The 27,898-nt window shown below is 36.3% G+C and overlaps 1 protein-coding gene across 4 annotated transcripts in view; it reads right to left on the reverse strand.

Annotated features, from left to right (window-relative positions):
• SORCS1 (sortilin related VPS10 domain containing receptor 1) overlaps positions 1 to 27,898 on the reverse strand; it is a 704,073-nt gene that overhangs the window by 27,474 nt on the left and 648,701 nt on the right. For all 4 annotated transcript variants that reach the window (XM_031955813.1, XM_031955812.1, XM_031955810.1 and 1 more), the window contains exons 19-23: positions 22,577 to 22,763; positions 12,992 to 13,125; positions 8,878 to 9,001; positions 5,485 to 5,597; positions 3,555 to 3,686 (exon numbers count right to left, since the gene is read on the reverse strand). In XM_031955813.1, coding sequence (XP_031811673.1) covers positions 3,555 to 3,686; positions 5,485 to 5,597; positions 8,878 to 9,001; positions 12,992 to 13,125; positions 22,577 to 22,763 — 690 coding nt within the window. The remainder of the gene's footprint in view (positions 1 to 3,554; positions 3,687 to 5,484; positions 5,598 to 8,877; positions 9,002 to 12,991; positions 13,126 to 22,576; positions 22,764 to 27,898) is intronic.

Here is a 27,898-nt window from a genome sequence, read left to right on the forward strand (position 1 = left end):
ATTCTGGAAAGAAGGAAAATAATCTCTGAAAAGAAGAGGGGGAGAAGCTGGGAGGACAGAGAAAAGCCTCTTGAAAAAAGAGCTTCATAGGTGGTACTTAAGATCCAGTCTGTGCCTCATTTCTTACTTAGCCTTAATTATAGATTAGGTGTTGCCTCAGCCAAACTGAGATCTGTAAAAGGCCTTAGTTTAAAAAATTCTAAATCTCCCACTGCTTTCAGAGTCATCTTCAGTCAATCTTATCTGGCCAATGGATCCAGATGGCTTTGGAGGAGAAAGTGAGGCAGATGACCTCCTCCTGCCCTCCCACATTTAAATCCAATTCACTTGCATCGGCTCCCTGATATCTTGGTCCTTTGAGAAGAAAGAACAAGAACAATAGCTAGGATCAATGGGGTAAAATTATATGGAAATAGATTAAGGAGCTCCCTAAAAATTAGATATGGCCCAAAATGATACAGGCTGCCAAAAATGAATTTTCCACCATTAAAAACGTGCAAGTAGTCACTGGATGCTCACCTATCATGAATGTTATAGGGATAAGATTTCTACATTGGATAAAGCATGGTTAAATTAGATCTAAGATATTTCCAATAGTGGCAGAGTTAAGAGTGAGAGGACTTGTGTTCAAAGGCTAGCTTGGTCATTCACTCCTATCTGACATTGGGCAAATAAATCACTTAATTTTTCTTATCACCAATTGTTTCATGTACAAAACAAAGGAGGTAAGACTGTATGGCCTGTCTAATTCTAAATACAGATGTCTAAGATAGGGGTTGTGTCATGAATACCTTTGCGAGTCTAGTTGGACCCATTCTTAAAATAATATTTTCAAACAAAAAACAAAAAAATTGAAATTAAAATGCAATTTGCCCCATTAACAGTTATATACTCCCTGAAATCTTATACATAAAGGCTAAATCTATCCCTTAGGTGTTAAGATCTTTTGTTCTAAGATTCTACTGCTATATCTAGCTCCCTAAACATACATTTAATTCTGTGAGAACTGAAATCTCTTCTATCTCTTCAATTAATAACTTATTTTATGTTGAATAATGTGATGGACAAATATAAGAGAAGGCATGAAAAACAAGAGAGAATTATATACAACGTACAGAACACTGTGGACTCATGTGCCAACAGGTTGAACTCAACTCTCCAAATAAAATGAACATTTTATGAGATTTGGCTTAAATGATGCAAAGATGATTTATGACACTACCAATAAAGGGCAAATAACTATCTTGATGGCAAAGAGTAAAAGATAGGGCTGTGGGTAGAACAGGATGAAGGCAGAAATAGGAGAGGGGAATAATGGCATAGGCAAAGAGACAGAGAAACTATGAAGGACAACATTAACTACCCTAAAGACAAATAGATATCTGTTTTTTCTTCTCTGCTTTTCAAGAAATTTTAATCAAACTTAGTAGAACCAAAAAAAAAAAAAAAAAAAAAAAAAAAAAAAAAAAAAAAAAAAGGAAAGGTAAAAACAGGAAAAGAAAGCATGCAGATGAAGGGAAATAGCTACACATAAACTTCATCTTGGAAGATTGTAGCTTCATTTAAGTAAGGTATACAAAAAGATGGCAGAACAGTTGTAGTCCTATGGACCCAAACACCCTTGGTTCCTTCAAGCATATAGCTTAAGCAGTGGACCATCCTATAATCCACTATATTATAGGTGGACATAATCACTTGTACTCTAATGGAAGCTGAGGGTCAGAAGGGAGCACAAGCAGATGAAATCTGCAGATTTACAGAGTGCCTTCATTTTAGAGTCACAAAGGAAGCAGGTTTGCCATTACTTAGGTAGAAAAATATAAAGATGATAAGTTTATTAATGAAAATCAGCCAGGTGTGTGGTGAGTGAATCCATTGCCAGCCTCAGAGTCAGGAAGGCCCTTGTGTAAGGAATGACCCAGCCAAACCTTAAACTTCTCAGTGCCCCTAGGCACTTTTCTAAACCTATACCTTGTAGAATAGGTGCTGATTTGCATTAGTGACCAGGATTTCTTCACCAGGACTTGCCAACACCAGTGAAACGACTGGCAGAATCAGGAAAAAAAAAAGTCTATGGAGTGACTGAGAGGGTTCAAGAAAAAAATGCATCAAATAATTTGGTGGATTTGAGGAGCAAGGGGTTTTTATTTTATTTTTTCTGAGAAGACTGTTAAATATATTTTGAAATTCTTTCATAAAACTAAAAATCATGAGGCTAGATAATAAGTTTAGTCAAAGTTAAGCCCTAAGCATCCCTCTCAGTCTATTGAGAGGGTCATGGTAGAGAAGGAAGCCAGTGTGTACATAGTAGTTGGTAGGAATATACTTTTTATTCCATTGCCTTCTTAGATTTCAATAACCTTGACTTATGTTTTATTTCCATGGGGACATCAGATTAGCTATTCTGTCTAACAACAAAGTACAATCCCTTATCATGGTGATACTAAAAGTTTTCTGACTTTGAGGAGAATAAAGTGATAGAAAAAGAATTTAAGGTGATACTCTAGGAGATAACAAAGTCAAGAATGAAAACCAGTTCAGTTTTCATCATAATAAATACCCTTTAAAAATATTCTCAGGAGCCAATGCTGAGAATACTGGGCAATCCAGTCATTAGTATTTCACTCAATATCACCTACCAAAGTTTCTATGCATAATAGGTTTTAACTCTGTTGAACTGAATTAATAATGCATTTCTATAAGATGTTTATCTTTTCAAATAATGTGGAAAGCATTTCAATCTTGTTTATTTCACAGGATTAGAAGGCAGAAAGGACTTGCTATAGGCAATACTGGAAGGCATAATCACACCAATGATGTCAAGGAGCCATCACAGAACTTGTGAGTTGAAAGGGAAAATGTTGATCTAGTCAATCCATATCCAAAGAAATGCCCACTAGAGCAGAACAAAACAAGTGCACTAGACGCTACCTGAAGACCATTAAGGAGGGGGAAGTCCCCCTCCACCTCTCTAGACAAACTATTCCATTTTGAACAGTTCTAACTGAACTGTTCTTATTGGCAGGAAGTTCCCTCCCCATTCCTACAGCCCCACATTAAACTTAAATTTGTCTTTGCAATTTGTACTCATTGCTCCTGATTTTGTCTTTTGGATCCAAATAGAACAACCTGAAACCTTCCCACAAATGACAATCCTTCAAATACAAGAAGAAAGCTGTCATGTCCCTACTGGGTCTTTCTCTTCCCCAAGATAAACTCTTCAGTTCCTGCAACTGGCCATTCATCTTTCTGCTCACCAAAGTACATATGCTATTTTTCAGTAATAAATACTATGAGAAAGTGAAGATATACATTCTCATTCCCATTTTAGATTTAGAAATTGAGGCTCAAGGGACTTTTCTTTTTGTCTTAGTGTATGCACTGTCTCAGCTGATGTCCTAGCTTTTAATTTCAATCTCCCTCTCTCAGCCCTGTACTTTTGCATTGATCAGATGGCTAATAGAAAGTTAGATGCTACAAGAGATTGGACAAGAGATTAGATGCTACAAGAGATAATGCAGAGGAAGCTCCAGTTCTTTCCCAAAGATACTCACCTGTTCCAGGTCTTCGGATGATCTTTTGTTTTCTCCTGTAGCATCCTGATAAGGCAAGACAAAGAGTTCAGCAGCTGTGGGTAAGCCTGGAAGCACTGCCACCAATATGTGTTGGCTTGAAACACCTGTGGCCTGGTGGGGGAAGACACAGAGACTCTAATCAAAAGAGTGCCTTTTAATATGTTCTATTTAGTATGTCCTTTGGACAAGAAAAGCTTTTGATGGATTCTGCTTCATAACATATAGAATTGTAGCAGTAGAATCTAAGCTCCATCAGATAAGGAATGACATTTTTTTCTCTTCATCTCTAGCCCCTATTACCATTCTTCATGTATTATAGTTGCTTAAAACATGTTTGTGGAATGTCATTGAACTACATTTGACTTCACACAGGATAAAATGAAGAAACTACTTCCAAAATGTACTTCTATTCTCCAGTAATTTAAAATTAGAGTGAGATATCGAACACTTTGCAGTTCACAGAAGGTGGGTTGTATCTCCTTGAAAGTAGTCTGCTGAATGAGAGAAGCTCTTTGATTGAGACAAGTCCAGCTGACTTTCAAAAAGATATGCTAAGAAGCCATCCTCAACTCTTTGCTCCTGAGGAGAATGAAACCCACCTATTGCTATACTCAAAAAAATATAGAACTCCACATTTCAGGAATGGTAATTAAAAGCCTTTTCTAGCTTTCTAGGTAGCTGTCAGAAAATCTAGTTATCAATGCGACTTGAGAGATAACTAAGGTTCAGTTATCCAACGGGCAAGAAGCAGCTGTGTGATGTTAATATGATGACATAAAATAAAAAATGGGTGTACAGCTCATGACCTAATACAGAGAATCTCTATAAACATCTCTCAAACATGTCTTTTCACTTATTCTCAGGAATGTGGATTGTGTAAGGGGAGAATAGCCAAATGAAAGTCCTTTTCAAACTACCTATGAGAGATACTTGAGGACAGGAAAAAAAAATGGGACTCCTGCTAGTATTGGGGCTACTAAGGTAGTCTGGCCTTGAGCCGGGAAGACTTGAATTCAAATCTGGCCTTAGACACTTAATGATTAATGGCATTGGGCAAATCACTTCACTCTGTTTGCCTCTGTTTCCTCATATGTAAAATGACCTAAAGAAGGAAATGGCAAACCACTCCAGTGTCTTTGCTAAGAAAATCCCAGATAGGTTTGTAGAAAGTCAGATATGATTGAAATGACTAAACAACAACTGTTAGATTTGTGCTAATATTTGATTTAGAAAAATTAGAAGAATTAGAATTTATGATTAAGAGCTGAAATCATGCAGTCAAATCCTTTTTATTTTACAGATAAGGAATCTGAGGGCAAGCAAAGGGATGTGACTTGTCTTTCCACTGGCCTATGGTGCCTAACTCTCTAACTCTAAATTCTGTAATTTCCTATGATCCAGCCCTAGTCCCTCCCTACTGTTTTCTGTGTGCCTCCAGCACAGTTGAGTCAGTTTTTCTTTCTGATTTTAACTTTGGGTTTGCTTTGTATTGATTTGCTAAATAATTCTAAGTACTCTTCACAGGGGTTTGCAGATGGATGTGTTTTGATTACTCAAAAAAATGAATACATTTTCCTCATCTATATACTGAAGAATATGGACCAGATCCTATCACAAATCATCCTCCGCTCCAACATCCTATAATTCTCTTAAGCCTAATTTCATTTCTAACTCTAAGTCCTAATTCCTAATGCCATATGATATGGATAGTTATCTCACATTTTGTTTCATTTTATCCCCCTTTCCCATGGGGCCCAACACAGAGTTCTACACTGAAGTTGGGTTCAAAAATGTTGCTATTTGACTGTAATCCCAGTTTCCAGCTGTTCATTCTGACATGTACCACAGCACCATGAACCTCTCCAACACTGTAGATGGACCATCAGGAATAACAATCTTCTTCACTCACTTCAATTAGGGCTCTTTTGATGACCCGGCTGATATCACGCCTCCACTCTGGAATGTCTGGATTATAGTCGTCCAAGTTTGGAGAAAAGGACAAGCGAAGAGACTGGAATTCCTCTGTGGACATGATAGCAGGAGCACTCAGTCAATCAGTTCCTATGTCCCTTGTTAACCACAACATTTAACAATAACAGAATATACTCTTTACATGTACCCAGAGACTTAAATGATTCAGGAAGTGTTTTTTACCCCTGTTTAACTTTGAGAAGGTAAAACTTACTTAAATGAGCTATTATTAAATGAGCAGAGGGAGAGGTTTGAAGTCAAAATCCATAGGTGGAAAATAATGTGTTTGAGTTTCAGAAGGACTGACAGACATATGGGTTCCTTATTAGTCATGCAGGAGACATAAAAACGTACTTAAACACTTCTTAACAATACTAAAGACTTATCAAACACATGCTTTGGAGACCGTGTTGCCTTTATGGTTGGTACCCAATTCCATAAATGTGTTTTTCAAAGCCTATTTTATGAGCCACTGGTCACCTACATGAATATCACTACCTTGGTGCTGACTAAGAATAATGAGATGAATATTAATTAAGTTGCTCAGTAAATGCCAGAGTGAGAAGCCACCTACTGTGACTCCACATTTTACCTTCAGAACCTCAGTTTACTTTCTTCCCCTCATTATCCTCACACCCCCCCCCCCGACCCCCCCCCCCCCCCCCCCCCCCCCTTCCTACTTGTGTTTACTAAACTGCAGAGTAAAGGTGCTTTGGTAAAGTGTACAGATGATAAGAAAAGGGTTTAAGAGTGGGGATAGGGGGAAATTTAGTTGAAAAAAGAGACCCTAATTTCTGTATTAAACAGCAGGGTGTAAGGATGGGAAATTAGAAACATTACACTAAAGTCTGTTTTGAAAATAGGAAAGCATTGTGGGAGGAACAAAAAGGGCAAACACCAATTACTTTTTTTTTTTTTTTTTTACAGCTGCTCACAGAGATGGATTCTGCACATTTGCATTTTTAATTTAAAAGAAAACCTGTGCCCTGAAGCAAATTTAGAAGAAACAAATCAACACAGCTTTTCTTTCTTAAGAGTCCAGTTCCTTCATTCCTTCTTTCAGATGAAAAATATAACTTTAGAAAGATGTTTTTTCTTCCCTACTCTCCCCATACCTGACATGAGAATGTAAGGAGAGTGTGAGTAGGGATTGTTAAATACTTAGTACTTGACATACATGGTTCCTTCACATGTAATGCCGGAGAAACTGAGGCAGGAGAGAGATTAGAAAGTTTTCAATAGTTTATTAATTGGAGAGTATAATTGACTGGACAGGACTCTTGTCTCAAATTATCCAGTCAGATAAAGATATACTGGGACCAAGGAATCCATGTTGGTCCCAGGGCTGTCATCTCAAAGAATGCAGCAAAGAATAAGAGTGGCCCCCTCCTTTAAGTAACCCTAGAGACAAAGAAGGTAAAAAGGCGCAAAAGCTTCTGTCAGGTTGGGGGGAGACCATAACTCCTAAAAGCCCAGAGACAGGATGTCTGAATACCCAGAGATAAAGATGTCAATGAGGTATCTTGGAATATTTTAGAGGGATATTGTAAATTCTTGAGGACAGGAGTTCTGCTCTCTTGTTTATCTTGCTAGCAATTTATAACCTTAGAGTAAACGGTTCCCAGTCTTAATGGACTAGAGTGGGTTTTTACGACTAAGGGGATGGTTAGGGAGACTGAGATAAGGGAAACTCGTGCAGGGAAACCAAGTCAGAACAGTTAAAGAGAACTGAGGCATAACACACATAGTAGGAACTTAATAAATGTTTATTGACTGACTTGACCTCAAAGAATTATTAAATAGTAGAACCAAGCTTGACAATTAATCATCTGATTCTAAATCTAACACACTTAACACTGTGACATGCTACCTCCTTTAAAGTTATGAAAAGGGAAGGACCTGAAAAGCAAGAGATGGCAGGAAAAGTTCTGAATTCTGAAGCATGAGACTTGGTTCTTATTTTGACTTTGTCTGACACTCTGGCATTGGGCAATTCTCTCTTGTTCTCAAGGCTTAGTTTCCTCTTGTGAAATAATCTCTAAGGTCCCATCTTAAGCTCTAATATTCAGATTCAAAACAAGAAGCCAGCAAATTATTTAGTCACAAGAGTCATCAAAGGAACTAAGAAACATTCTTTGTGGTGATGATATGAAGACAAAAAAGAAAGGGGAAAGCTATTTACGAGATGATGGGGACAGAACAGGAGAGTAAAGCTGAGCTTACTGTGAAAAAGGCCAGAGAGAAGGTCCCTGAAAAAAAGGCCTTAGCTATTACAGAATGAAAGCTTCTAGGTCAGAAATGCTAAATACAAAACCCACTGAATACAACTCAGAATACTCCCCAGAATGGCCCTAAGCCCCAATTCTATTGACACCATATTCCTAGACCCTAAACTTAAAAGAGCTTTAACAGACTGGAGAAAATATTGGGTCTATAGAGCTTCTCCAACTCTTTCATATTCCTTGAACTTTGTCTGGACACTGTCTACTAAATCTTTAAAAAATAAAATTACAAAAGGAGATGATACATTGAAAAACAGTATCATATAGTGATACTGACTACTTTCTACAAACAGAAAGCCTTGAATGTGCACAAATCCCATCTTTGACAGACACTGGGTATATTACTGTGCATTAGTGTAAAATAGGGTACAAAATGAGGGAAGGAAGGAAGGAAGGAAGGAAGGAAAGGAGGGAGGGAAGGAAGGAAGGAAGGAAGAGAGGGAAAAGGGAGTGAAAAGGGGGAGGGAAGGAAGACAGAGGGAGGGAGAGAAAAGAAGGGAGAAAGGGAGAGATAAAGAAAAGAGAGAAAGAGAGAGGGAAAAAGGAAGGAAGTATTGGTTTAACTACTCCCCAGTCTCTCCCAGTAACTACTTTGATGAAAAGAGTGTGCTAAGCATGTGGTTATTCCAGTCCCTTGTTTCTGAAGCTGTTTTTACCTTCAGACCATATTTAGTTTTACTTCTAAGTGAATTTCAGGATAAGTTAATTTCATGAATGTGGATGGAAAAACTAAATTACATCTTTATTTTTAGTAACTTCTGGATGAAACAGCATTTCCTTCATATATGTATATGTATATGTATATATATATATATATATATAAATGTAATAAATATTATTCTGAGAAGGTATCAATTTTCTTCTCTTTAAAATGAGGTTGTTGGAAGAAATGACCTCTAAAATCCTGTCCTAAGCCTTGTTCTTATATCCATTTGTTTGCTAATCTCTCCCAGGCAACACCTAAGAGTCCTGTCCCCAGTCCCATCCAGACTCACACCAATGCTACTCACTTTGACCTGAAAGCAACTGTTTCACAAAGATGTACTTACCATATACTGCAATGGTTTTTGTATCCTGAAGAATAGCACTCCCAGCTGAAACCTGTACTGTTATGGTGTTCATTCCTTCTGAAGTAAACTTAAATGATTTGCTTCCCTCCAGGGTGATCAGTGGCTATAATCACATAAAGGGAAGCACAGAGTTGAACGACAAGGCTGTTTCTTTCTCTGTCTCTCCCTCTTTCCTGTCAATATTGTTATTTAGTCAGTCACTTAGTCAATCAATAATCTTCTATTAAGCATGTAAATTGTGCCAGTAAAATCTCCCAAAGGGATCATAAAAAAGGGAAAGTGACCCACATGTACAAAGATGTTTGTAGCAGCCTTTTTTGTAGCGACAAGGAACTAGAAACTGAGTGGATGCCCATCAATAGGGGACTGGCTGAATAAGTTATGATATATGAATGTTATGGAATGTTATTGTTCTGTAAAAAACAATCAGCAGGATGATTTCAGAGATGCTTGGAGAGACTTACATGAGTTGATGCTAAGTGAAGTAAGAGAACATTATACAGGGCAACAAGATTATATAATGAATAACTGTGATATACTTGGCTCTTTACTACAATGAGATGATTCAAGGCAATTCTAATAGAATTGTGATGGAGAGAGCCTTCTGCATCCAGAGAGAGAAGGACTATGGAGACTAAATGTGGATCATAACAGTATTTTCACCATTTTTATTGCTGTTTGCTTGCTTTTTTTTATTTTTCCTTTTTTGATCAGATTTTCCTTGTGCAGCATGATAAATGTGGAAATATGTGTTTAGAAGAATTGCACATTTTAACCTATAATGGATTACTTGCTGTGTAGGGGAGGGGTTGGGGAGTAGGGAAGGAGAAAAAAATTGGATCACAAGGTTTTGCAAAGGTGAATGTTGAAAACTCTTTGCATGAAGAAACTGGAAACTGAGTGGACATCCATCAGTTGGAGAATGACTGAATAATTCATGGTATATGCATATTATGAAATATTATTGTTCTATAAGAAAAAACCAGGAGGATAATTTCAGAGAGGCCTGGAGAGACTTATAAATTGATGCTAAGTGAAATGAGCAGAACTAGGAGATCATTATATATGGCAACAACAAGATTATATGATGATCAATTCTGATGGACGTGGCTCTTTTCAACAATGAATGATTCAGACCACTGCCAAAGATCTTGTGATGAAGAGGGCCATTTACACCCAGAGAGGGGACTGTGGGAACTGAACACGGATCACAACATAGCATTTTCACTTTTTATTGTTGTTTGCTTGCATTTTGTTTTCTTTCTCATTTTTGTTTCCTTTTTGATCTGATTTTTCTTGTGCAGCATGATAATTATATAAATATATGGATTCATATATTTTAACAAGTTTAACATATATTGGATTACTTTCCATCTAAAGGAGAGGGTGGTGGGAAGAGGGGTGAAATTTGGAACAAGGTTGAATGTCAATGTTAAAAAATTATCCATGCATATCTTTTGAAAATAAAAAGTTTTAATAAAAAAAGAAAACTCTTTGCATGTATTTTGAAAATAAAAAGCTATTATTAAGAATTTTTTTTAAAAAAATTAAAATGTGCCAGTGTCTGTCTGGGCTAGGAACTAGAGTCATAATTATCAGAAATGATGAAAAAGAAATAATTGAGAGAGGTATTTTTCAATGCTTGTAAAATATTTTAACATTAGAACTGTAATGTAGAGTCTCTGAGAACTTGTATAATTGAGCTTATATTATGCCTCAGTAGACCCCTTAATTTTTCAGGTGATAAAACTAGCACAAATAAAATTAATTGACTTGCATGGCCACACAGGTACTGAGTAACAACTGAAATGCAGGACTTCTGAATCCAGGTCTGAGTAAACTGTCCTTGTGAAAACCATTTCTAGAAAGTACAATCTGAGATCAATAAAATGGTCACAGTTGGTTGGCATATGGAATGTATTTGTCAATATCCCATTGTCAAGTGATTCCCTTGGATTGAAAAGAGATTGTGACTAGTCTAGAAACCCTGGTTTACTCTGGCCCCATGCAAGATTTTTTGACCATCCAAGGCAACTAGGCTACTGACTAGAAAATCAGGAACTTTGCCTGCCCTGGATTCCTCTGAGTAGGCCTGTGGGGACTTTTCTACAAGGTAGCTGCTGGGAAATCTGCCCTTCTTTCTGAATAAGGAAGTAGGTACTAATTGGATAGTGGATTGGGGAAACTAAATGGAAAAATAGAAGAATCAAAGTCACTTGGTATGGTGCCTTGCCAAAGAATTGGCCATGGGAGTACAGAAGGGAAAGATTATTAGCCTATGACCTCCCTTGACTCACTTCCCACAAACATTGCTTTTCAGTCTTTCTTTGAATTCACTTAATTAATTTTTAAATCAAAATTCATTTAAGCCTATTTAAAGGAAAGGGAAACATCAGGCATAAAACTAAGTTCTGATAATATTAACGCTCCTTGGGGAAAAAGATGTGTGTGTGTGTGTGTGTGTGTGTGTGTGTCCAAAAGGGAAAAACCTACAAAATGCTCTGCCATGACACAAAGGAAAAATTTCAGACTTTTTAATCCCCTTTTCTCTCTGAGGGTCAAACTAACTACATTCTTCATCCACCAGAGAGAGGTAATGGGCCACATTTGCACACATAATTTAACAGAGAGAAGTAGGCCTTCTTTGTGCTTTATTTGCCTCAGAAGTGGGAGGGAAGCCAGGGATAGGCTCTACACCATAGTCATGCAAGAAGCATAACTAGGTAGGTACAAGATAAGTCTTTCTACTCCCTGGGGCTATGCAAAGACACCTCTCCAGTTAACAGAAATTGAGCTCTAGTGAAGAGGCTTCCTGATTTACATAAGATGCACTCAGCCCAAAGGATAATGTCTCCAAATTAAAAGTGACATTCCTCAAAGATCAAGATGTCTAACACAAAAGTTATTTCATTTCTAGAGTTAGCAAGAGGGAAATACTGTGCTTTGGAAGTTTCAGAGAAAATGTTTCAAATCCTGCATGGATTACATAGCCAAGAAGCCCATAGCCTTCTGGTTTCACCATATCATTTTTGGCATTGGGTAGTACTAGAGCACTGGACTAAAAAGTCAAAAAAACCTGGCTTTGAATCATGTCTTAGAAACTGCATGATCCAGGCTAATTGTACATTATTTCAAAGTCTGACTCTTTTTATACAGCAAAATAACTGTTTGGACATGTATACATACATTGTATTCAACTTATACTTTAACATGTATTGGTCAACCTGCCATCTGGGGGAGGTAGTAGGGGGGAAGGAGGGAAAAAGTTGGAACAAAAGGATTTGCAATTGTCAATGCTGAAAAATTACCTATGCATATATCTTGTAAATAAAAAGCTATTTAAAAAAGAAAGAAAGAAAGAAAAAGAAACTGTGTGATCCTGAGAGTCATTTTATTTCTTTGGGCCTTTCAATCCTCATCCATACAACTGCTACAATAGTTTCATGAATAAAATAAGAATGTTATAAAGAAAACGTTGTTTTAAATGTTTCAGGCATATTTGACTTGGTGACCATGACGTACAACTGAGAAGAAGCTAGCTTCTGTCACAGAACGACCTCTGGCCTGAGTCAGGACACCAGAATTCTTGCATTGGTTCTGGTCACTGACTTATGTTCATGTCATTTTGCTTCACTCTTTCTAGACCAAGAAACGGGGGAGCTGAACAAGACAATCTACAAAGTCCATCCAGTTCTAATATTCTCTGAGAAAGGCACAAGACCCACTCCCTACTTAGCATCTCAAATATCAGATTTTAGGGATTAAAATTTGTTAAACAAAATTACTTCTAGTCCAGTTTCTATAACAAAATCTGGGTGAATTAGGGCAATACATCGACTCTATCTGGGTCTGTTTCGCCAACTTTCAAAGGAGAAAGTAAGGTCTCAAAAGTCCTCCTAGGGTATTAACATTCTACAAATTTGCCTTCTTGTATTTGGAGTCTGAGAAGCTTCATTTTTTTCTTTTCAAATTTTTCTTTCATTTGATTCCGAGAGTGGGTGAGACATAGGGCTGTGGATCAGTAGGAGACATTTTGCACTTCAGAAATGGGAAAAAGGCTTCAGAGAAAGGAGGCAATTTCTTGGTGACCTACCTCTGTGTTGTTCCCGTGCCACCACACGTAAGTCAGGGTCCCCACTTGGCTGGGCCACAGCACAGCTGTTGCATTGACCTCTTTGTTCTTGGTGGTGACAAAGGGAAGTGATAAATGCACATGTTCCAAGGGACCTATGGAGACAAAAGGGAAAACAAGCCCCAAACGAGAAGATCCTGTAGATAGATCTCTTCAAGTTTCCTTACCCAGCTTGGGAGTGCACTACTCTCCCCCAGCAAAATACAGCTGGTCTTTGAAGTGGAACAGGACACAGCATGCTAACAGTCACATCATGATCAGTACTATTCACACAAGTGAGAGGGGAAGATCCTTTCTCACGTTGAAACAGACTAAAAAAGGAATGTCCCTATGATTCATTTACCTAATTCCCTAACTACCAGTTCTGACTACTAAGGTCAATTTAGCTCTAAGAGGCGAACAGAACCTTTATTAGAGGCCTTTGCACTGTCAGGGAGCTATGAGAAAAGGCCTCATTTGAGAGATGGAAAAACTGAGTCACAAAGATGACTAGCTCCCTCTCCTATAAGGAGTAAATAACAAAGGGTTTGAACTCAGTTCCTCGGATTTCAAATACAGTTCTCCTTCAAAATGGAGGTTCTTTTGGAGATTTCTTGATACCATAGTAATAGAAAAAGATTAACAACAGGATGCTAATTCTACTATGAAACAACTCTGAGGGTTACATGGTCAGAAGTAGCTTTGGAAAGAAAGATTTGACTCATTACTTAACACTTATGGGAATATCAGGAATTTATTAGATACCTAGTATGTACTATGCACTGTGCTGTCACTTAACTGCTCTGGGCTCCTATTTCCTCACCCAAAGGTTGTCCAAAGCTCCTTCTGGCTCTAAATTTGCTCATATGTGATCTTAGTTTCAAAGATCACAACCCTTTTTGTCTAGTGTTTTCATTTTCCTGTCTCTCTCATGTTATATGCCATGGTGATAGAACAAGAAGAGCAGAGGAAGCAATTACACATTTTAATAAGGATCATTTGCTGGCCCCAAGTGTCACACTGTTCTTGTAATGACAAACCTGCCCATCCTGTCACTCCTGTTGATTAACTTTCTACCTATAAGTAAACTTTTTTCACATGATAGTAATACTATTTCTTCCAAGTAAAAGTTTTCTTTAAAACAAAACAAAACAAAATTCTCCATTTAATGCTGGTAGCAATTGGAAAGAGATTACTAAAATCTGCTGAAAAATCAAGGATTTCCCTCAGGGATCAATGATGAAATAAAACCATAGTTGAGCACTGATTTGGACTTTTTTCTAGCCAAGATCCCTTAATGTATATAACAAACAAACTGTTAGGTTGAATACCTAAGTATTCCTACCTAAGTGTCTATGTGATCATGATCTGTCACTATCAGCCCAATGATGGAGCATCTTTGCCTTTTAAATGGGATCTTTGGCTGAGAAGGTGATAAAATTATTTCTTCTTGTGACTAAGTGAGCATTTGCTTCTAACTCAAAAGCTCATCTCAGTACAGCACATATATCTCTAGACACAGAAGTAAAGGGGGAATTACCAGATATATGAGAAAAGGCATACCAACTTATGCTGACAATATATGTTCTATGATTGGATACTACTTGCAGTGTACAGAATAGACAGTAGGTGGTGCCATATCACACTATAACAAACAGGAAAAACTAATTTTAGGGAATCAGAGAAGAGCTGAATTTAGTCAGTTTGTAATCAGTGTGATGTTAGAGCATGAAGGAACGATCTTTACAATTCCAGGTTACTTTAATCCCCTCATTTAACATGTAAGGAAAATAAGGTTTAGATATTCTAAGAACCGGGGTATCTGGGTTCCCAGTTCAGCTTCCCTCCTTGCCTGTGGGAAGAAAATTAGGTTCAGATGCCTATGTCAGTATTATATATCTTGCAGGACTGGACTTGGGGGCCATCTGACTAACTTCAAATTCTGATAACGAGAGAGAGAGAGAGACAGAGAGAGAGAGAGAGAGAGAGAGAGAGACAGAGACACACACACACACACAGAGAGAGAGAGAGAGAGAGAGAGAGAGAGAGAGAAGAGAGAAAGAGACAGAGAGAGAAAGAGAGAGAGAAAGAGAAGAAAGAAATATGAGAGAAGAAGTAAACAGAGAGAAGAGAGAGAAGTAGAGAGAAAAGAGAGAGGAAGAGAGAGGAGAGAGAAGAGAAAAAAACACGAGAGAGGAGAGAGAGAAGAGAGAAAACATGAGAGAGAACAGAGGAGAAGAGAAGTAGAGAGAAGAAAAAGAGTAAGAGAAGGAGAAAAGAAGAGAACAGAGGAGAAGAAAAGAGAGAGAGAAAAAAGAGAAGAGGAGAGAGAAGAGAGAGAGAGAGAAGAAGAAAGAGAGAAGAGACAGAAGAGAGAAAAGACAGAGAGGAAGAGAGAGAGAGGAGAGAGAGAGACAGAGAGACAGAGAAAGAGAAGAGAAGAAGAGAGAAGAAGAGAAGAAGAACAGAGGAAAAGAGAGAAGAGAAAAGAGAGAGAAGAGAAGAACAGAAGAGAGAAGAGAGAGAGAGAGAGAGAAAGAAGAAAGAGAGAGACAGAGAAGAGAGAGACAAGAGAGAGAGAGAGAGAGAAGAGACAGAGAGAGAGAAGAGCAGAGAGAGAGAAAGACAGACAAGAGAGAAAGAGAGAGAGAGAGAGAGAGAAGAGAGAGAGAAGAGAGCAGAGAAAGAGAAGAGAAGAGAGAGACAGAACAGAAAGAGAGAGAAAGAGACAGAGAGAGAGAAGAAAGAGAGAAGAGAAGAGAAGACAGAGAGAGAGGAGAGAGAGAAAAATGAGACAGAGGATATAGAAATGAAGTAAAAGAGAAGATAGGATTTATTTTATGGTAGGAAATCTTACTAATTATTGATTTATGATTCTAATAAGAACACATAAAAATCCAACCTCTCAAATGTCTAGTTGTAATTTTAGAGAGACGAAATTATTTCTCATAGTTAAGGAGACATGAAGAAGGACAGGGTTCTGTACATTCTATATTTATACTCCTTCAATTAATGAACTGGGCTGATCCAACTAGGACTAGGGCAGCAAGTTTTCTCACTCTCCATCCTTTCTTCTCTCCTGGGCTAATTTTGTATACCTCTAAGTTCCAACCTACCAGCAATATATATTGCAGCCCATAACCTAAGCATGCTCCTTTGTGGTGTCTGAGTTCTCATTTTGTTACCCTTCCTTATGATCTCAAAGCACTCTACAAGATAAAACTATTACCATTATTTTATAGGACAAGGAAGATTTAGTATTTTTCTTATAAGTCCTAGAGAATTGGTTAAAAATAATGTGATAGATGGAGTGATAATACTCAATTATTTTGCTGACTAATCAAAAAATCATTTGAATACTTATAAAAAAGCTACCTCCTCTTCATCTGAATTATTCATAAATTGGCAGTATCCCCTAGCCCTACTGGGAAAGACATTTACAAATGGCCTATCTTTCAGGGGGTGATTAGGGAAGGGAAAGAGATCTCCTATTCATCTTTTTTTTTTTTTTTTTTTTTTTTCTAACTTATTCTGCAACTCTGCACAGTCCCTGATGAGCTAACTGCAGGACTGGCTGAGCTAGGCAGCTTTGCCTTCCTGAAATCTGCATTCCTACCCAAGGAAGGAAACAGTCATTGCATTTTGTGGTTTCATTAGTTTGCAAACTCACAGAGCACTGTGGACACTCTCCCCAAGGAATTCCCTCCTGTCAAGGAGCAGCTGATTACCTAGCAGCTCTAGTGAGAAGCTGACAGCCCAGTACTGGAAATAGCACCTCTGAAACATTTTCTCCATTTGTTTCTGATGACCTTTGCAAACCTTTATTAATAACCTCTGATTCTGGCTCAACTAACCTTTCTGTACTGGAGAGCAGAGAATGGAAGAGGTTGACACAGAGCAGACTGTCCGAAAGAGTCTACCTGGGGATGAGATCTGAAGAGAAGCCATTCTGTCAGCCTTGAACTGCTTGCCTAGAGTAATTATTGCCTAATTTTAGGACTGAACAAATCTAAAACCAGGTGTCATTTTGAAATGAACCAAAACTCACATTACATCAGCTCAGCTAATAGAGTGAACTGCCTGCAGTGGACATACTTTAATACTAACATAAAAGCATGGAATGGTTCAGATAAAACAAGATAAGGAGTCCAAAGACTTGGATTCTAGTTCCACTGCAGCTAAGATGTATCATGTGATGCTATATAAACTACTGAACTTCTTTGTACTTCATCATCTTCCACTGGGAGACGGGTCTGATCTATAGTATTCATGGACATGAGGATCATAAATAAGGTCATCGATAAAGAAAGTGATCTAAGAGCTTTGGGGGAAATTATGGTAGCCCTGATAAACACTGCTCTTTGTTTCATAAACTTTTATATGTATTGGGAACAAATAATAGTTGTTTGTTTAGAGTGAAACTTATGTGATAAGCTAAATTTATAAGAAATGTGTTAGTTCTGTCCCTCAAGGCTGGTGTTATAAAGGAATACTCTAATTTTGTGCTTAAGGAGGTGTGATTAATTAACGATAATGGTTCAATTAGAACTATGTGCTGTGAAAGTCATATCTAAATTTCATTACCAGAACCCACTGCATCTCTAAGATCTCTGAAATTCTTTTGTGTGATCATAATCTCCAGTCCATCTGTTTTTACCCCCTTACTCCCTACTCTCCCCCTTCTTCACCCTCTTTACAATTTTCAGACTTCTTAATTTCTTCCTATTCTTCTAATGAAGGATTCTGGCCACAATTCCCTCTCTATCTAGATGTGAGGACAATAATATTGGTATCTGAAGCCTCAAATAAATGTCATGTTCCTTTAATTTTCTGCTGTGTAAATAATGTTGATAACTCTTCCCATTTGCCTACTCTATTTCCTACTCATGAGGAGCTGGATATTGCTGGAGAAAATCCTCAAACCACAGTGGTTGAATCCATCAAAAAAACCTCAGATGGATCCTCCAAGTTGCATGCAAATCCCTTTATCCATTTCTTATTGATTCTTTATCATACTTCCCATAGCCTCTCAAGCCTCCTTCCTTAGTCTTAGCAGGTGACATTATCTCTTACTTTACTACTAATAAAAAAGACAATATCATCCTAAGCCCTCTTTTCTGCCTAATATTGCCACTACTATCAAAAGAATTGTCAACCTTCCAGTTACCCAGGATGTATCCTAGGTCTCATTTTCAACTTCTCATTTTCTGTCACATCCATTTCTAACCAGCTGTCAAATTTGGTGAATCCAACCTTTATAGTATCAATCATCCACACCCATTTCTCTCCTCTGACACTTCTACCACTCTGTGGTTGACCACATCTTCTCCTCACATTTGCTGATTGATTTCCCTACCTTAAGTCTTTCCCTTTATCAGACCAGTTTCCACTAAGCTGTCAAAGTGGTCTTCCTAAAGTACTGCTCTGATTATATCATCCCCTCCACAACTACCACCTCCATGATTAAATACAAAATTCCCTGTTCAGCATTCAAATCCATTCACAACCTAATTTTCCCCTATCTTACTATTCGTTTCACACCCTCCTCCCTGCCATGTATTTTTTGAATCAGGGACACCATCCTCTTTACTGTTCCATTAAAAAGAAACTCCATCTTTTGGTTCTAAGCCAAATTGAGCTATTCTCCATTCCAACTCACCATCCAACCTTTTCTGTATCTTTCTCATGCATTTGTATCTTCTACTTTCTGTAAGAGGGATAGATTGTTTATTGAATTTTTTTTCCATTGAAGTCTTGGAAAGTCTTGGAAAAGTCACAGTTCTACTCTGCTTCTATGAAGTTTTTCCTAATCTCATTTGAAAATACTTTTTTCCTCTTTCAATATCTCATAGTACTCTGTTAAGATGCCGCCTTTGAAGTGATCATTTTTTTTTCCTCTCATACTTTAGTCATGGGCACACATTCTTCTTTCTCCATTACATTATAAGATATTTGAATAAAAGTCTGAATCCAAATTGTTCTTAACTCTTCATGTTATACTTCCCACATAGCACCTACCTATCACTATTATGATTTTTAATTGAAGTTATTAAAATATGGAACCCATGACAGGTTTAGGATACAAAATTAGAATGCAAAAAAGCTATCACTATCAGGCCTTTCCTTTAGAGTGCAAGTTCAAAATTAGTTAACAGCACATGGTATGCAATTTAATATAATTATTAATTAATTTTAATTAATAAATATTACTATTGTGCAATAAGAATGCATTAACTAATTAATAATAATATTATTATTGTGTCATAAGAAAGCATAAATGAAAAAAACTCATATAAAGAAGAAAAGACTTACAGGAATGGATATAAAGTGATATAAGCAGAATTGGGGAACCAAAAAAAAAAAAATATATATATATATATAATGATTCTAATTATAGAAATGAAAAGAACAACAAAATGAAATTGAATGTAGGTTAATGCTAATAACCAAGATTGGTTCCAGGAGAAGAAATAGTGTAAGAAAATGTACCTCCTTCCCTTCATTGCCAAGGTAGGGCTAATGATTTTAGAATATTCCTTAATACTATTGAGCATAGTTATCTATTAGTTAGTTTTACTGAACTTTTAAAAAATATATATATTTGTTATAAGGGAAAGTTCACTGCACCGGTTAAAGGAGAAGGGAAGAATATGTGTGGAAATAAATATGATAGAAAAACAAAATACATGTGTGTGTCACATATATATATATATATATATATATATATATATATATATAAAGTTAACAATACAAATTGCAATTATGGACAAATTTGCAAGGCAACAATAACTTAAGAAAATTATGATCCAACTTATTTCTCTTAGAGATAATTAATGGCTTCAAAACTCTTAAAAATTCCTGTGTTGTAGGTTATGTTGTTGTTGTTTTTTCCTTTCAGAAGATATTATAACTAGAATTAAAAAAGCTTAGAGTCTTTTGCAGATTTTGGAAAGAGTCTTGGACTAGAAATAAGGAAATGTGTATTCAAATTTGAGATGTCTTATTTCTTTGCTTTGTGACCTCCAGAAAGTCACTTCCTTTGGGCTTCATTTTTTTTTTTTCCCTTCTATAATATAAGGAAGTTGCATTAGACAGTTTTTAATGGCTCTTCACTTTTAACTCCACAGGCAGATGAGTCATTAGATTCCACTGATAGAATCAATTCTCTGGAAATATAGGGAGATTATGAGCAATTTAAATGAGAGCTCTCTAAAAGAGAATATTCTAAAAAAGAAATCCCCTTTCCTGAACTATAAGGAAAAATGAATTGTTGCATAGATAATATAGTCAGAATCCAAGTTAACTTTGGAAACCTAATAAGCCTTTTACTGATTGCACTGCTGATAACACCCTAGATAAATCTGGGATATGCTAGACCCAGAAATCACTGTTTGGGTTTATATACAGGTAAATATTGTTAATTAATTGTCATCCTTTTTACTTAATTCTTCAGAGTAACATATGGGATTTGCAAAAACAAAACAAAATAATAACTAAGACAATAAAAACAACAACAAAAAGCCAGCCACCTTTCCTATTTGAGAGCAACTCTCATTCACCAACACTTAAAATAATCTGATGTCTATGATACCTAGAAGTTGGGTAAACATAAGTTTGTCAACAGTTTTATAGAATCTAGTAATTACTCTATGAAATCACTTTGTAAGGTAAGTTTCAGTCTGGGGAAACTAAACAAATTCAAATCAAATGGTACCAACTCCACTTTAGCACTCCAATATTACTATATGACGTTCTAAGAAATTTTAATTTGTCTTGGCATCAGATTCTAAGAGCTGAAAGGACCATACTCATCCTGAACCCAAATACCAAGCAGACTGGTGGAGGTAATTGCAAAGGAGGAATCAGTCTTGATGAGGACTTGTAATAGTTTCCTGACAAAAGAACGGGAACAATCCTAAAGCTATGTGATGGTCACAAAAGAGCTATAATACTTTTCTGTGGGAAGAAGTCACCTAACAACTGTTATTGTTGTTCCTTCTTTGTTTTATAAGAGAACCAAAAACATATCTATACTGTGGTCAGTGTATAGTATATATTCAACTGTGGTTAATCAGTCCAAAATAAACTCAGAAGACTCAACCACAGGTGGTTAAAAGTAATTGGTTAGAAAACTTGGGACAGAGATTTCTCTGTATATTCACAGCTCATGTTTCCTTTCTGTTATTGTGATTCTCCTTTGCTCATGAAGTAGAGCATCTTCTCTGATTTGGGCACACCAAGCAGAGCAGAACCGTGACTTTTCCAAGACTTTCTTTCATAGTTGTGATTAAGTAAAGAAGCAAGTTGATAGCAGGAGCCTCTCAGTGAAGAAGCACTAAATGACAGTTCAATGGAAAAGGCTGCTTAACAGATGACATCAAAAGATTGGTACATTTCCTACATTCATGTAGCTAAATTCAGATCATTGGTCTCCTTAGGCATAACTTCTTCATGAAGCCTTGTTTAATTCCTCCAACTACTCCAACTTGATCATTTCCAAATGACTACAATTATATTTAGTTACTTTGTGTGTGTATTTAAATGCACTTATAACTTTACATTTATGCTTTATATGTTCTATATGTACTTATTGCCTCCTTCATCACTGTAAACTCTATATGGGTAGGGATTGATTTATTCTCTTTATTTGTATCCCTTAGTATCTAGCATGGTGGTTAGCACATAGTACAGACTTGATAAATTCTCATTTGACTGAAAATTGGATCACTGTAAGGTAAAGTATGACAACTTGTGGGAAAAAATCTTTTTGGTGATTTTAGTTGTCTGACTTAGAAGGTTGCATAATAGGAAAAAAAACATTGACAGACTCATTTCTAGTTCTTGCTCATATTCCTACCAGTTATGTTACTTTGGAAGGTCACTCCTTCTCTATCTATGGTTTTTCTTCTCAATGGCTAAGAATTTATCAATAGGATCTCTTTACTTCCTTCTAAATTGCTATGAATAATCATCTATATTGTTTACTTTCCTATACACGCATCAGCCATATACTAGACCAGTCAGAATATAGGAATGTTTAGCTACAAAATTTTTGAAAACAAGGATCTAAAACAGTCAAGAGGCACACTAGAGAGGAACAAAGTTAGGGAGAGAAATCACCAAAGGGATGAGAAATCCCTTTCTGATTTCTGATACAAATTTCTAGCTTCAGCATTTAGACAGGCAAATTCTTAGAGTCTGGAATGTCTAACATATAACTTCATCAAGGGTTCATAAGTCAAGGGAATCTAAGAGATGGATCTATATCAGTATGAAATAAACAAGAAGAATGATAATTCATCCAGAAAGAAAGCAGAGACCAAAGTCCTCTGTTAAAAATTATCTCCTTTTTCTTCTTTCTCTCTCTCCATCTTTTCCATTCTTTTCTGCCTTAAGCTTCCCTTCTCTCTCTGTCTCTCTTCCCATCTCTAAGTCTCTCTCTGTATCTCTGTCTTTTTGATAAAATATCAAGAAGTTCCTTCTTGGCAGAATATTTTAAATTTCTCTAAAGGCTCTAAAGGTGTTCTATTCAAGGTATTTCATAAACCAACAACAGTAATAACATACAAGTTACATGTAAGTACAGGACGGCGCTGTCAGACCCCAGACTGTTGTCCACCTGCACAGTCACTCGAAAAATGCCCACATTCTGGTAGACATGTTTGATCCCATCCTCGGTGGAGCTGAGGTTGACATAAGACACTGCAATGCCATCACCAAAATCCACCTGGATGAGTGTCCTTTGTAGGTCACCCTGAGGAAAACAAAAAATAGAAGAATTAGCATACACAGGGCTTTTCTTGAATTTAGGTAACAGAAACTGGTTTTATAGCTAAACCTAACCAAGTTAAACCCATCTGAAACTCCAAGTAAAATACAAGATAATTGAAAGTTTTTATTTTAGTACAAAGATAATTAGGTAATAATACTTATTAGCCAATAGTTATATAACACATTATATGTTCCTATGTAGTCAGTCACATCAACTTTAACACTGGAATAATATCATTGATCATCCCTATTTACAGAAGAAGAAATTGAAGCTCACACAAAAAGAAGTAATACTGTTTGACCAAGTAATAAATAGCACACTTAAGATAAAAATCTGGACCCTTTAAATCCAAATCTAGTACTTTGTCCATTATATCACTGCTGATCTAATGGTACCATTAATAAAAAATCCCCATTCATAAGCTTGATGAATTAAAAAAAAGGTGTCAGAAAATGGTAAAAGATCTCTAGGGTCTGAAAGAGGAAGAAAAGGCTTAAACTGTTTCTGCCTATATTAATAACCCAGGGGATATCTATAGTTCAGATAACTATTAAAATTACATTTTTCCCTTAACTTGGGTATACTTTTAATGTGTGCTGAAGAATGGCTGAGAGGCAGTCCTAAGTAGGATATGTACGATAAAAAAATTAAGTCTAACATATTGCTATTTATCATTATTGACAATAAGTTATTTGTATTTGTATCATGGTTTGTTATTATAGGCATTTTCTACTCTTAAGAAACATATGAAAAATTGCTCCAAATTTTTTTTTAGGAAAAATGCAAATCAAAACAACGTTGAGGTTTTATGTCACATCCTGCAAATTGACCAAGGTGATAAAAAATAGTAATAATCAGTGTTAGAAGGGTAACAGAAATAAAAGCAAAATAAAATACTGTTGATGGAACTGTGAATTCATTCTGGAAAGCAATTTTGAATTATGCTAATAGGAAATGAAATAATCATACCTTTTGACACACCTAGGCATATGCTCCACAGAAGTTGAAAAGTCCTATTTATATCTCCAAAGTATTTATAGCAATATACACACAGAAAAATATATATGCATTTGGCATGGAAATAAAATGTTCATTGAATATGGAACAATTAAACAAATCATAATATATATACATAATGGAAGTTATTGTGCCTATAGAAAAAAATAGGGTTAGAAGACAAGAATTGATGGAAAGTAAAGTAAGCAGAATCAGGAAAACAATATATATAATGATTACAGCAATGTAAATGGAAAGAACAAAACTGCTGTTGAAGTTGCTCAGAACTATGAGTCTTGAATTCTAATGAATCCTCTAAAGAGAATGATCATGTTAATCTCCAGAATGGAGATGGACAAGTATTATCTTAGTTTCTTCTTTGGAAAGGGGTGTGTGTATGTGTGTGTGGAGGGGGGGGGCGGGACTATGGATATGGTATATTATGTAATATTAGGAAGAATTGATGTGTTGATTGGTTCTTCTGACTTGTTTTTTGGTGGGGTTTTTTTTAAACTGCTGTGTTATAAAAAAATGACTTGCTTGAAGGGAGAAAGAGTTGAAGAAGGAATCTATTTAGAAGTGAAGGTGATATGAAAGCATAACATTCAGAGCAAAATAAAGTTTGAAAAAAAAAAAACCTTTTGTCCCCTCTTTTACTTTTTATATGAAAAAACAGAGTAAGAAAATAAAGGAAAACAGAAAAGAAATACAAAACAAAAGAGAACATTGTCACATGCCCATCAGAACATCAGGAAGAATTTAAAATATATAACAACAAATTACCAAATCAGGAAAGTGTATATATATATATATATATATATATATATATATACACATACATATATATATACACACATATGTATATGTATATGTATATATATATATTCATAGAAGAAATTATTTTCATGAATGACCATTTTTTTCTTGACTTCTTTGTAAATTGTCCTTTGGCTCTCTGCTGCCCACCTTATTTAATTTATCCTTTTTCCCCCCTTTCATCCCACCTACCACTCCTAAGCAAGCTACATTTAAGAAAAAAAAATATTTATATATATGTATATAGATACATACGTATACTCACACCTATCCCACAAACATGCACATATCTTTCCTATACTTGCTGTTACTTCAATTAAATTTTACTTCATAACTTGTCTTGCTATTACTTAACCTCCCCCCACCCAAGGATTCCTCCCTTGTCTTCTTCCCTTACCCTTTTCTTCCCCATCCGCCCATCCCTCCCCGCTTATTTCTTTATAGATTTTGTAAGGTGCTATTCTCTTCATTGTATATATGTAGTATTTTCTATTGAGCCCATTCCCGATGCAAGTAGGTTTTCAGTACTATGAGTCCTCTTGTCCCCCATGACTCTGTGACTATTCTTCCTCTGCACCTCATTTGTATAAAATGATTGCTATTTACCTTAACTCTGCCAATCCTTCTTTTGAGCTACCTTATTGTTAATATGAATCATATATATGTGTGTGTGTGTGTGTGTATACACACACATATATAAAAACATTAAATAATTTGTCCATGTTTAAACAGTTTGTCCATGTTAACTTTCTTAAAACTGATCTTTCATATTAGCTCTTATATGTTAAATTTTCTGTTAAATTTGGGTTTGGTTGATAGAATATCCTGAGACTCTGCAAAGTCATTGAATATTCATTTTTTCTCATTCAGGATTATAGATAATTTTGCTGGATATGATATTTTTGACCACAGGCCTAGTTCTTTTGATTGTTGGTAGATATGATTCCAGGATTTTATTATAGCTGCTAATAAGTTTTGTGCAATTCTAATTGTAGCTCCATCATATTTGAATTGTTTTTTGTTTGTTTCTTGCAAAATTTTCTCTTTGATCTAGGGATTTCTAAATTTGGTAATAATATTTCCAGGTGTTTTCCACATCTCATTACACAGAAGGTAATGATCCTCCTTATGTTCTATCTCTCCAGGACAATTTTTTTTGGATTATTTTCTGCATTATTTTGTCAAGATTCTCTTTCTGGTCAAAACTTTCAGGAATACAATTGTTCTCTTCTTGATATGTTCTCCAGATCTGTTGTTTTGCTTATAAAATGTTTCACATTCTGTTCTATTTTCTCATCCTTTATAATCTGTTTTGTTATTTCTTGGCCTCTCATAGTTTCACTGGCTTCCCCTTGCCCAATTCTAATTTTTAAAAGTATTATTTTCATCTTTGAGATTCTGTACCTCTTTTTCTCATTGGTTAGCTTTTTTTTTTTTTCATAAGCTTGTTTTTTCTTGGATGGTTTTAATTTTTTTCTTTAGTTTTTGCTCAATGTCTCTCATTTGCTTTTTTAATTCTTTTTAAAATTCTATAAATTCTCTCTGGGCAGGGAGCAATTCCACATTACTCTTTGGGATAGAAGCTTTTTTTTTTTTTTAATTGCAGTGTCTTCCTCTGAAGATAAATCCAATTCTTCCTTGTTCCCATAATGTGTTTCAATAGTGGGATTTTTTCTTCTTTGCCAGTTCAATTTTTTTAAAAATAAGAGGTATTAGTGTAAGCACCTCTAATCTTGAGATGCAGGGATGATTCCTCAAGCTTCCCCCTTCAGCTCTCCCCTCTGACTAGGAACCCTAGTCCAAGAGCTCCACCCTCCTGCAAGTGCCCACAGCCAACACCCTCCCTGCCTAGCTACTTCTGAACTCACCTGGTGCTAATTTCTTTTCATCCAAGGCCACGTTTCTGTAGCATAGTTGAGCCTAAGGTTCTCAATCAACCGAGGTTCACTCAGTCTTCCCAAACTCAAACCTGGACTCTTCAAACAGTCCAGAAGGTAAAAATCCTATGGTTCCTACAAAGGCTTCAGCCACAGCCAGCCATCCCCAGGAGTTCCCACTTGGTGTTTCTAAAGAGCTAGTCTGGAGATGTTAGCATTTCGGGTAGGTTAATCCCCAGCCCAGGGCCTTTCTCCACATCTCCTCAAGTTGTATCAAGAAGACCCCTGTTGGGTCCGAAGGATCTTCTTGATTTTTTCATGCGTCTATATTTTCCCTAAGGTGCAAATTTGTTCTCTTTGAGAAGGAAATTGGGAGACCTTGAAATTTACCAAACTACTCCTCCATCTTCCCAGGATCCTCATCCCCACCTCCAAAAAAAAACCAAAAAACAAAAAACTTTTAAAAGCATTTGAACCTTTCAGAAAAAACAAACAAACAAAAATTTCCCCAATAAAATGAAGAATTTCAGAGTTCAGCAATTCCTGAAGTACCAATTTGCAAAAATTTATCTCCTTGATAAAAACATCTGCTTCATAACAAGATGTGTTTTAGCCTTTCCTGTTTGAAAGGGAGGAAAAAGAGGGGGAAAATAACCCACACCTTTGAACTATAAGTATATTTTCCATTAAGTAAGGTTCACATAGCATCACATTTTTGAAAAGGCCAAGCTTAAAATGCTGACATTTAAAAGATCTACTTCAGAAGGGAGGAGAAAGCAGAGTAAACCCTATAAAGATATGCGACCCTGATCCTCAGCTCCATTTGCACATAGGAAACTTGGGTGGGAAACAAGTCAGTTTCAGAAATAGAACAGCCCCAAACTGAATCCCCTTGGAGAAAAGGAAACCCTTGACAGGATCCAGAAATGAAAATGCCTTTAAAGACCAAAAAGAAGGTACAATGTCAGCAAGAGACAAATTATATTACAGGAATTCCCACTATGCCAAAAAATAATGGCTGTCCTAGTCAATGGACCCTATCTGCTGATTCAGTGTAGGCAAGTTAGAGAAACTGCTCAGTTTCTTTTTGGATTTTTCTTTCAGTTAGCTTCATTTTACTGGGCTAGAAAGGAAGTCAGGTCCATGATCAATTTTTTTCTAGCACCCTCTTCCTTTCAATGTTTAGATAACTATGAAAGGAAAGAGAACCGCCTGGGAGTTACAGACCTGGGTTCAAGTACTGTGTACAAGCAAACCACTTAATGCCTCCTTTATCCCTTTGTCTCAGATAATTCTCTAAGAAATCAACAAGATGATGATTTCTATAATAGTCTCCCAATTGAATTTTGTGTATTCATTTTATCTCCTTTTGAATCTGTCCTTTACACAGCTGCCAATATTCTGATACTACTAATGGTAATTTCTTGC

Source organism: Sarcophilus harrisii, chromosome 2, assembly GCF_902635505.1.
Source record: "Sarcophilus harrisii chromosome 2, mSarHar1.11, whole genome shotgun sequence".
Lineage (NCBI taxonomy): Eukaryota > Metazoa > Chordata > Mammalia > Dasyuromorphia > Dasyuridae > Sarcophilus > Sarcophilus harrisii.